General features: G+C 39.6%; 1 protein-coding gene across 4 annotated transcripts in view; it reads left to right on the forward strand.

The window, feature by feature from the left end:
* Positions 1–12,082, forward strand: part of MAPK6 (mitogen-activated protein kinase 6) — an 85,331-nt gene that overhangs the window by 60,005 nt on the left and 13,244 nt on the right. For 3 of the 4 annotated variants that reach the window (XM_064365685.1, XM_012442356.2, XM_012442357.2), the window contains exons 2-3: positions 6,345–7,530; positions 10,401–10,545. In XM_064365685.1, the coding sequence (XP_064221755.1) occupies positions 6,976–7,530; positions 10,401–10,545 (700 nt within the window). In that variant the 5' untranslated portion in view covers positions 6,345–6,975. Of the gene's footprint in view, positions 1–6,344; positions 7,531–10,400; positions 10,551–12,082 lie in introns of those variants that run through there. The other variant, XM_064365686.1, reaches the window with a different exon arrangement.

A 12,082-nucleotide genomic window follows, 5' to 3' on the forward strand; every position in this document is an offset into this window, starting at 1 on the left:
TACTAGTTTATCTGGTCTATGATTTTTGAATTTCAAAATTACAAAGTTACAGTAAATCTGTAACTAAGAGACGGAGTCTTGCCTATCCCCTAGGCTAGAGTGCAGTGGCACGATCTTTGCTCTTTACAACCTCCACCTCCCAGGTTCAAGTGATTGTGCTGCCTCAGCTCGTGAGCAGCTGGGATTACAGCTGTGCACCACCACGCCCAGCTAATTTTTGTATTTTTAGTAGAGACGGGATTTGGCCATGTTGTCCACGCTTGTCTCAGGTGATCTGCCCGCCTTGGCCTCCCAAAGTCCTGGGATTACAGGTGTGAGCCACCCCGCCTGGCTGTAACTAGACTTACTAGTAGTAATCTAGTTGCACATTTACTGTAAGTCATCCATACTGGAAAATAACAACTAGAGGTAAGCAACAAAAAAAAAATAATGGCAAGTACTTCACAATAGCTTTTTAAATGGTCAAAGGCAAATGAAAGCACTAATGTTAAAATGCATTTAGGCAAGTGCTTAGACAATTTAAGAACACAAATTGGTAGCAGTAGGTGAGTGTTTTGTTTTGTTTTCTTAAGAGTTTCTTTATTGCCCAGGCTGAAGTGCAGTGGTGCAGTCTCAGCTCACTGCAGCCTCTGTCTCCTGGGTTCAAGCGATTCTCCAACCTCAGTCTCCCGAGTAGCTGGGATTACAGGTGTGAGCCACCACACCCGGCTAGTTTTTTAATTTTAATAGAGATGGAGGTTTGACCATGTTGTCCAGGGTGGTCTTGAACTCCTGGCCTCAGGTCTTCTGCCCGCCTTGGCCTCCCAGAGTGCTAGGATTACAGGGGTGAGCCCTCATGCCCAGCCTGTTTTGTCTTTAAATTGGATGCTCTGTTACTGTCCCTGACTTCAAAAGTTTGTCTCTGTAGATAAGCATAGTTACTGATACTCTGCAAAGCTTTTTAGACTTTGGCATTTTAGTTTTAAGGTCCTGTTTCTCTTCCCAGATTCCTAAGATTATTTGCTGATAATAGTTTATACTCCCAGCCTCCTTGAGGTCCACTGATAACTGAAAGGGGTCCCTGATAACTCTTAGGGCCACCCACCCTACATTAGGAGCAAGGGCTTTATCAAGAATGCACATGAGCGAATCGCTAAGCTGTAGCACTTGGCCTTCTCTGCCGGAAAAACTTAGTAGCTTTTATGAGAGCTTGAGACATGATCCCAGGGAGGGGTGAATTTTCTACAGCTACATTTCTCTTGTGTCAGGGTTAGGAGATAGCCCTAGGTGAATATAAGGAAAGCTCAGCCTTTTTCTTCTGTCCAAAAGCAACTGGGTTTTGGCTGAGGACATGTGAGGCTGGCTAGATTCCTGTTAACTCAAATTACTTGCTTGACTATGGAGAAGAGCAAAATAAGCAAGACCCTTTGTGGAGAGGGGATGGGGGAAGTGCCGTCAGTGACTGTGAACAGGCCAGATGACCCATGTCAGCATTTATCCTGAGAAGCAGCAGAGCAGAAGGTTGAGGAGAAAACCAGAAAAATAACCTTTATGTTTATGGCCCTTACTTCAGACTTTCTTTGCACACGTAGACTTCCTTTTTGACATAGGTAGGCCAGGTTTCTCCTTGATAAGAAAAAAAGAAAATTCAGTTTCTATAGAATGTTGAGATGGAACAGAGTAAAGTTATTTTATCTTACTTCAGACTTTCTTTGCACACGTAGACTTCCTTTTTGACATAGGTAGGCCAGGTTTCTCCTTGATAAGAAAAAAAGAAAATTCAGTTTCTATAGAATGTTGAGATGGAACAGAGTAAAGTTATTTTATGTCTTTGGTTTGCATTTCATTACTTTATACACTTAGGCTTGACTCCCAGTACCAGCATTGCTCTTGGTGTGGGGGTAGACCAGGTGACAGAGCAGGAGGTAATTTAGAGAAGAGAGCAGTGCTTGAGCAGACACCTGTGGCTAATGCAGTTTCAGGGAGCTGCCTTATAAACTTAGGAAGCTGGTATCCAACCTGGATTACAGAGAGCTTTTAATTCCATGGCATAGTAAATCACTGAAAGAAAGCCAAAGATAAAAAGCCAACTTGATTATAAATTGTTCTTTGTACTTCATTTTATTCACCCAAATTATTAAAAACAAAACAATATTGAACTAGCTAATCAAACTTAGTGATCCCTCTCCAAACAACCCAGAATCAGCCCTGCTTGGTAGGAATGGGTAGCATTTATTTGGAAGCAGAGAAATTGGAAAGACACTGGAAAGGGTCCCTTTATGTTATGTTTTTTACTCCCTTGGAGTGTGTGGAACGTGTAAAAAGAATACGGAGCCCCAGTTTTTTCCTGGGTCTAAGCTTTAAACTTTGCCTTTATGAAATTAAACATGAAAGATGGTGGATATAGTGGCAACACTGATGTGGATAGAGGATGCAGTGACCATCTGCTGGTCCAGTTGAGTTTTATGTATGTTCAGTCAGGTCCAGGAGCTCCATGATTGATGTAAAAGTTGGAGGTAGTTGAAGGGAGATCAGCATTTGGAATATAACTGCCCTAAGAGTCAAGGTGATAAGGAGGGAACAGTTTCTCTCTAGGGTCACTAGGAGAGCATGAGAGGCCTCTGCCTTTTTTCTGGCTACCAGACACATAACCTCCTGACTTTCTAGTTAGGCCAGACCCCAGTGTGTAGACTCTCAGTAGCATCTTGTAGCATTCCTTGGTACCACGTGTTCTTTCTTCATTTCCTTGTTTTCTTTTCTTTTTTAAAAAATTGTTTGTCTCTAGTCATACAATAAACTCCATGAGGGCAGAGCCCCAAGTCTCTCTTTACTCACCATTTTATCCCCAGGGCCAGGAGATTGACACAGATACTTATCAAATACTTACCGAATAATGGAACATGACTGAATTGTACACATTTTTTGGATTCACTCTGTGATACAGAGGTATATAACATTACTCCCAACTTACAGATTAAAGTGGGTCTATTTTCCAAGATCCTAGCTGATTTAAAAGGCGGTCCATCAGCATTTGGTCTAATGGATACTAAAGGATTCTGAAGACTACTGCTCACAGAGCAACGAGGCAGAATCGCTGAGCAAGCACTGATATTATAACTCTTAAACCCCCAGATGTTTAATTGGTATAATCCTCATTGTCTAGTGGAATTGCAGTTTGGTTTATAAATACTACCTTCTCTTGTTAGAAAGTATAGTTTTCATCATCTGAGTCCATAGTGGTGACTCTGCAGTTCTCAGTGTAGACAAAGCTCCTACCTTTCCTAGTATCAGTTTTTACTTCCTCTACCTCATGAAGTGCTGATCAGTCACTGAGAATTCTGAAGAGGCACTCTCATCCTTGAAGTTTCTAGTTTGTGACGCTTCTTGGTCTTGGTAAAATTTAAGGGAGGCAGATATGGATGGAGGTCTTGAGTAAGAATCTCTCATTTTTATGGCTTCCCTAATCTGGCTGCAACTCCTCCTATAGTGCTGTTCTGTCATATAGCAGTGGTGTAATGACAGAGCATTATTTGTGCTTGACTAGATTGCTATATTAGTGAACTAGAAGTTTGAGAGAGAACTTGGAGATCTTAATGTTCTTATTTCATTTGTCTATGGAACTGACTACAATGTACGTTTATCAGAAATGTAAAGCATGACTGAGCTTTAAGGAATTGTCTTCGTTAAAGCAAGAAGGTAGGCATGAACAAACATTCTTTTTCAGGTAGAGACTACAGATGTAAAATTTTGAAAATAGTGGAGACTTTGAAAAATACTGGTTTTCTTGACCAGCCTGGGAAACATGGTGAAACCCTATCTCTACAAAAAAATACAAAAATTAGCTGGGTGTGGTGACTCCTGCCTGTAGTCCAGCTACTTGGAGGGGGGCGCTGAGGTGGGAGGACCTCTTGAGCTCAGGAGGTAGAGGTTGCAGTGAGCGGTGATCATGCCACTACACTCCAGCCTGGGCGACAGAGCAATACCCTGTCTCAAAAACAAAACAAAACAAAACTGGTTTTCCTAGGGTATTTGGTGGGGAGCAGGAAGAATCAAGATGTGTACAGAAAGCAAAAAACTTGGTGGGAGGGACACATGCAGTATTAAAGCCCTTTGTAAAAATCTGAAAGTTTTTTAGCAATACAAAAACTTATTTTTATTACTTATTTCCAGTCACATGAGCCTAGATCATATAACAACATTGAAAATCCACTGGCTAAAGACCAAAGAGAGACTAATGGCTCAGTTAGATAATGGCAAACGATACGTTGAACTTAAGTTGTTTGAGAATTTTTTAATTCAAAAGTTTATTCACAGACTTCAACTTTTAAGTTTTTTATTACAAATAGACCGGTAAGCAACAGAATTTTTAGGGGACTTTTTTTGACGGACTAGGAGAGCTGATTGCTAAGAAGCAGAGAAAAACTTGCAGGCAGGAGAAGCCATCTCTGTTACAGTAAAAGAAATCTATTAAACTGTTAGTGTCCTTCATAATATTAAGCAGATATAAGACCTGTTCTTATTTATTAAAAGAACTGCAAGATAGTAAATTATCAGTTTTTATTTATTTATTTATTTTGGAGACAGAGTTTCACTTTGTAACTCAGGCTGGAGTGCAGTGGTGTGATCTTGGCTCACCGCAGCTTCCGCCTCCCAGGTTCAAGCGATTCTCCTGCCTCAGCCTCCTGAGTAGCTGGGACTACAGTCGCACACCGCCATGCCCGGCTGTTTTTTTGTATTTTAGTAGAGACAGGGTTTCACGGTGTTGCCCAGGCTAGTCTCGAACTCCTGAGCTCGGGTAATTCACCTTCCTCGGCCTCCCAAAGTGCTGGGATTACAGGCGCGAGCCACCATGCCTGGCCATTACCAGTTTTTATTAAAGCTGTCTTTCTCCTATTGAACAATGAGTTGAGTTTACTGAGGGCCAGAATCCTTTTGCTCATATCAGCTTTGCTCCTGCCTAGCATATAATAGTTGCTCAATGTATTTTTATATATTCAATTAAATGAATAAATTGGCTTTAGATTATTCTTTCTGCTTAAAATAGTGTCTGGTCTTATTTGTCAGGAATTCTGACCACCTTATTACCACCTTATTTTCCATAGTGCCTCATATCTGGTACTCTGGGTAGTCTGCAGATTCAAGGATTAAGCCATTAAGAAACTGAAAGAACCAAGTTGCATTTTTTTTTTTTCTTCTGGCGGGCTAGGGAACCGTCTGCTGAAGTTGAGACTATTTTTTCCTGCCATTTTATTGGATATTTTTTAAAGCATGAAATATTTTAAATGTACAGAGATCAATATAACAAACCTTCATATACATATGACCCAGCTCTATAAGGTTCTAGTAATCTGCCATGCTTGTTATTTTAAAATAACACATTAAAACGCAGAGAAATTATTCTCGTCTCTTTCCTTAATAACTTCAGGTAATCATTATGACCTTGGTATTTGTCAGCCTCATTTTTTTCATATTTGTTTTACTTTTGCGGTATACGTATATACTTAGCAAAAAAACTATTTTACATGCATAAAACTACTTATCTGTTCTCCTATTTTACGAATTTTAGGTTGTTACTAATTTTTTCTTTACCAAAAAAATGAGCATTTCTCTAGGGAGTTTACTGTGAAGAAAAATGGCCGGGTCATAGAGTATGCTATTTATTCATTTATATGTTTATGCCAGATTGCCCTGAAGTTTTTTTTACTAACTTAAACTCCAACCAATATTGTGTGAAAGTTTGTTTTTCCACACTCCTCAGATTTGACATTAACAGACTCTAAGCATATTTTTTCAATCTGAAATGTTCTCTTAAGGTTTCCTATCAATCCCATTAAGTGCTTTTTCATAGGTGTATTCATTGTTCAAGTTTACTTTTATAAATTGAAGAGCATTATTTGCATGTTTATCTTATTTGTGCTGTTAGATTTTTGTTCATTGGATATTGATAGGCATAGTTAATAAGTAAACATGCTGTTTAACAAACTCAGACATCACAGGCTTGTTATCAGTTCTTTTAGATAGATGTCACTAATGTTTTACCCCTCACAAAACTCGGGTTCTATAAAAATGCTATGTACCTTCCCATACTTGTTGGCATTTCAGAAATGGCACAACCTAATGAGTCTAAGTGTTATCAAGAATCTAGTGTAGTGAAATCTGGAGCCCCAGCCAATATGTGTGAATTGCTCACAACATTTTTGCAAGCTATTTTTGATTAAGGGTAATTTGTCACTTAATGATCATAATTAAGTTTAATGTTCCAGTAGCAGTTTATTGCTAAATGCCCAGTTTGTGTCATATTACAAATTTGAAGAAAAGTGTATTTCCTGCAGTGGTGACTTTTCCTTCTTTTTCTTATTCCCCAGGTTGTATCAGAGTAAGATGGACGGTAGCTTTGATTGTGATTGTGGTGAGCTGGAGCCACCTGATCACTAACAAAAGACATCTGTTAACCAACAGCTACCAGGGCTTCCTGTTGAAATATATAGCAACAAAAGAAGAAAAGAAGCAAAACGGAAATAGTGCTTACCAGCACCTTAGAATGATGCTGCTCAGGACCAGTCCAACACTGAATGTATCTGCACTGTGAGGAGAATGTTCATAGAAGCCTGTTGTGTGCATATTTATTCACATTTTTGTTAAATGTTAAATCGTTTAGCAGAGTAATCTGAGTGCATAGTATGTCATTTCATTCCGTTTGAGTTTCTTGAGTGTTTTCTTTAAATGTCTGCAGAGTTGCTGCCCCTTTCTTGAACTATGAGTACTGCAATCTTTTTAATTCTCAATATGAGTAGAGCTTTTTGAGCTTTAAATCTAAGGGGAACTCAACAGGCCTGTTTGGCATATGCAATGAACATCAAGAAACCATCTTGCTGTGGAAGCATAATTATTTTTCTTCTCCCTTTTTGAAAGATCTTTCCTTTTGATGCCAGTTTTCTTCCTTGTTTACACAAGTTCAACAATTCGAAAGGAAAAGGCAATAGTAAGGGTTTCAAAATGGCAGAGAAATTTGAAAGTCTCATGAACATTCATGGTTTTGATTTGGGTTCTAGGTATATGGACTTAAAACCATTGGGTTGTGGAGGCAATGGCTTGGTTTTTTCTGCTGTAGACAATGACTGTGACAAGAGAGTAGCCATCAAGAAAATTGTCCTTACCGATCCCCAGAGTGTCAAACATGCTCTACGTGAAATCAAAATTATTAGAAGACTTGATCATGATAACATTGTGAAAGTGTTTGAAATTCTTGGTCCCAGTGGAAGCCAATTAACAGACGATGTGGGCTCTCTTACGGAGCTGAACAGTGTTTACATTGTTCAGGAGTACATGGAGACAGACTTGGCTAATGTGCTGGAGCAGGGCCCTTTACTGGAAGAGCATGCCAGACTGTTCATGTATCAGCTGCTACGGGGGCTCAAGTATATTCACTCTGCAAATGTACTGCACAGAGATCTCAAACCAGCTAATCTTTTCATTAATACTGAAGACTTGGTGCTGAAGATAGGTGACTTTGGTCTTGCACGGATCATGGATCCTCATTATTCCCATAAGGTATGTAGAAAGCCAGCTGAGACAGATCTTTAAACTGATATACTTTTACTTGTATTTTCTTTGTAGATTGTGGCACAATGTTTAATCTTACTAAACTTTACATAGTGCCTTTTTTTCTAATGCAGATCTGCTTTCCTTCACAGTCTCTCTGTTTGAAATGAAGGTGGAGGGGGATAATTAAATACAAATTTCTAAAAATAGATGGTTATAATAAAGTTCTAAAGTATGTGCTTATTTATTATAAATGAAATTCTCCCTTAGTTATTTAAAAGTGGAATATACTCTTCTCTCTTTGGGACAGAATTGTAAGAGGCGATGCTACTTTGACTTTTAGGTCTTTTGTTTGTTTTGTTTTGTTTTCGAGACAGAGTCTCGCTCTGTCTCTAAGGCTGGACTGCAGTGGCGCCATCTCGGCTCACTGAACCTCCATCACCTGGGTTCAAGCAGTGATTCGGTACCTCAGCCTCCCAAGTAGCTGGGACTACTGGTATGTGCCATCATGCCCGGCTAATTTTCTTTGTGTTTTTAGTAGAGATGGGGCTTCACCATGTTGGCCAGGCTGGTCTTGAACTCCTAGCCTCCAACGATCTGCCTGTCTCAGCCTCCCAAAATGCTAGGATTACATGTGTGAGCAACCATGCACAGCCTTTTTTCTAATTTTTTTTTTTTTGAGACGGAGTCTCTCACTGTCACCAAGGCTGTGGTGCAGTGGCGATCTCAGCTCATTGCAATCTCCGCCTCCTGGGTTCAAGCAAATCTCCTGCCTTGGCCTCCCGAGAGCTGGGACTACAGGTGTGTGCCACCACGCCCAGCTAATTTTTTTGTAGTTTTAGTAGAGATGGGGTTTCACCATGTTGCCTAGGATGGTCTCCATCTCCTGACCTCATGATCCGCCTGCTTTGGCCTCCCAAAGTGCTGGGATTACAGGCATGAGCCACTGTGCCTGGCCCTTTTTTCTAAATTTTTTAGAGACAAGATCTTGCTGTGTTGCTCAGGTTGGCCTCAAATTCCTGGGCTCAAATGATCCTCTGGCCTCAGCCTCCTGAATAGCTGAGGCTAAAGGTACATGCCAGCACACCCAGCTTCTATCTTCTTTTGTCCCTTTGATTGAGCCTATACTATTCAGTTCTGCTTTGTTTAAACCACATTTAGTTTGAAATCTAAATTCACATGAACAATTGCAGTAAGTATAGCCAAAAAGATTCATAGCAACTTCCTCTTAAGAGAGCAAATTGCCTTCATACAAGAATTTGATAGTATTTTTCAAGCTGAACCTTGGTCTTTTAGTTTTGAAATGAAATCTTATGTGGAACCCCAATGTTTAAAATAGAAAAGTAGAGTTGCTTTGGTTGTAAAGAACCCCTGGGAGCCCTGCTTTGTTGGCTTTCCACAGTACATGCCTAAAGCAAATCTTCATACGTGTTATTTCACATTAAGTTCTTTTTTTTTTTTTTTTTGGGAGATAAGGAGCAGGTATGCTTCACTCCTTGTTGACAAGACTGGAGTGCAATAGTGTGATCTCGGCTCACTGCAACCTCTGCCTCCTGGGTTCAAGCAATTCTCCTGTGTCAGCCTCCTGAGTAGCTGGGATTACAGGTGCCCGCCACCACACCCAGTAATTATTGTTTGTTTAGTAGAGATGGGGTTTCACCATGTTGGTCAGGCTGGTCTCAAACTCCTGACCTCAGGTGATTCACCCACCTCTGCCCACTGAAGTACTGGGATTATAGACATGAGCGACCATGCCCCGCCCATATTAAGATATTTTTACTTAAAAAAGTTTTAATGTAGAAAATGAGTACTAGGCTGGGAGCGCAGTGGCTCATGCCTGTAATCAGCTCATGCCTGTAACCTCAGCGCTTTGGGAGGCTGGGGCAGGAGGGAGACCAACCTGGGCAACACAGACACGTTTTTTTTTCTAGAGAAAAAAAAGATGAGCATTAAAGTGACCATGTCTTTTTTATGTATTCACTGTATCCACAGTGAAGTCTGGTGGATAAAGCGGTCAACTAAGACTTACACTATCTAAAATTGACTCCATTTCTACATCTAACTAGCTATATGACCTGAAACAGATCCCTCAATCTCTGTGTCATCTCACCTATAAAATGGAGTTAATACCTACCATCACAATCTCTTAGGGTAGTTTTGAGGATGAAATAACACAATATATGTATAAGGTTTTATAAGATGCTTTGTAATTATAAAGTAGAATAAATTGATTATGAATAGGATTTATAGTAGAGCCAAGCCCCCTGGGTTGTCAGTAGGGAGGTTGACATCGGTTTATAAGTAGCTCCTCTGATGTTCTTCCCTATTGTTCTGACTTGAAGCATACCTGCTCCTTGATTATCTCAAGACTTTGAAAACCAGCTTATCTTCTGAAAAATGTGTGGCCTAAGGTTAACACTATAACTAGAGTTTTTTATATATATATAAATATATATATAAAAAAAATATAAATATATATAAATATATATATAAATATATATAAATATATATATATAAAATATATATATAAAAATATATATCTATATATTTTTTTAAGGCAGGGTCTTGCTCTGTCACTCATGCTGGCATGCAGTGGCATGATCTCGGCTCACTGCAGCCTCTGTGTCCTGTGCTTAAGTGATCCTCCCACCTCATCCTGCCAAGTAGCTGGGACGCCAGGCATGCACCACCATGCCAGGCTAATTTTTGTATTTTTAGTAGAGATGGGTTTCCTCATGTTGCCCAGGCTGGTCTCAAACTCCTGGCCTCAAGTGATCCACCCACCTTGGCTTCCCAAAATGCTGGGGTTAAAGTTTTAAGTGCTGCTCTTTAGGTAAAGTAAAAAAAAAAAAAGGTATGTATGTTTGTTTCTTTTGTAGGGTCATCTTTCTGAAGGATTGGTTACTAAATGGTACAGATCTCCACGTCTTTTACTTTCTCCTAATAATTATACGAAAGCCATTGACATGTGGGCAGCAGGCTGCATCTTTGCTGAAATGCTGACTGGTAAAACCCTTTTTGCAGGTTAGTATTTTGTGGGGAAAAAAATTATCCCAAAGAGAAATAATTTTGCATTTATCTCTGAAGCAAGATCCATATAAGATTTAAAATAACTTGTTGTGATCTAGAATACTAAAATGAACAGATAAATTGGTGTTTTTATTCAAAAAATTGAGAAAACTTATTCACATATTTGCTAAATTGGTCACTTGATAAATTATCAGAACTCTAGTGTTTAAATATAATTTCATATGTTGTGGACCCATAATACTTCTTGGTAATTTGTGTTGATATTTGAGTTGCATAACTCTGTCAGTGTGGTCACTTCCTGGTGAAAATTTTAAGCTATTGAAAATCCAACAAATTTTTCTTGGTGCCCTCCCTCTATAAACAAACAAGTAATTTTTTAAGTTTGGTGCTATTTAGAAGTGTAAAGAAGTGTGTGAGAGAGAACTTTGTCAAGATGAGATGAATCATCCATGAAAAATGTCTTGTGTCGTAAAGCAAAGCATGTGTCTGTATAAAATTATTTAATATAGACTAGAGCTATAAACTTAGAGAAGCTATGCATCAGTGATTGCTGGAATGGAAGGTATTAGGGAGTCCAAAAGATTTTTCACTATTTAGAAATAGCGAGGAATTTTAACTGGGGAAGAGAGAGAAAATGTGTTATTTAAGGGTACCCATATAAATAAAAGCGTAAGCCTAGGGCATTCATGAATCTGAGATTCATGCAAGTTGTCAAATAACAATAAACATATTTATTACTAGTTAAGATGGGGTCAGAAAACTAGAAAGTATTTTAGAAAGTAGGTAGAGGACTTTCCATTTGGAAGAGTAAAAAATAGGGGTACTGAAGATTTTTTTAGTTGGGGAAGTGATGTAGTGATTTAGGCCTTTTTCTGTCTTTTGACATTACTTTTTTTTGTTTGTTTTGTTTTGAGATGGAGTCTCACTCTGTCGCCCTGGCTGGAGTGCAGTGGCAAGATCTCAGCTCACTGCAACCTCCGTCTCCCAGGATCAAGCAATTCTTCTGCCCCAGCCTCCCGAGTAGCTGGGATTACAGGTGTGCACTGGCATGCCTGGCTAATTTTTTGTATTTTTAGTAGAAACGGGGTTTCACCATGATGGCCAAGTTGGTCTTGAACTCCTGACCTCATGATCTGCCTGCCTTGGCCTCCCAAGGTACTGGGATTACAGGGGTGAGCCACTGCGCCTGGCCTTGACACTACTTTTTTCCCCACTATAACAATTTTTAGAGTGGCCCTCCCCTGCCAACCCCTGGACTGTGGCAAGAGCAGAAGGAGAGGAATAGGCCAGGATCTATTTACATACGAAAGCTTAGTGTACATAGGAGAGCACTGGTGAAGAAAGGACAGCATGCATAAATGTCTTTTAAATATGTTAATGCCAGTACTTAGTTTATGTAACGTTATAATTTTTTTCTTATATTTATGTAAAATTTCTGGCTTGGGTGCGGTGGCTCATGCATCCCAGCACTTTTGGGAGGCTGAGGTGGGTGGATCACTGGAGGTCAGGAGTTCAAGACCAGCCTGGCCAA

This window comes from Aotus nancymaae, unplaced genomic scaffold, assembly GCF_030222135.1.
Source record: "Aotus nancymaae isolate 86718 unplaced genomic scaffold, 86718_ANA_hifiasm-v0.15.2.pri h1tg000062l, whole genome shotgun sequence".
In the NCBI taxonomy this organism is placed as follows: Eukaryota; Metazoa; Chordata; class Mammalia; order Primates; family Aotidae; genus Aotus; species Aotus nancymaae.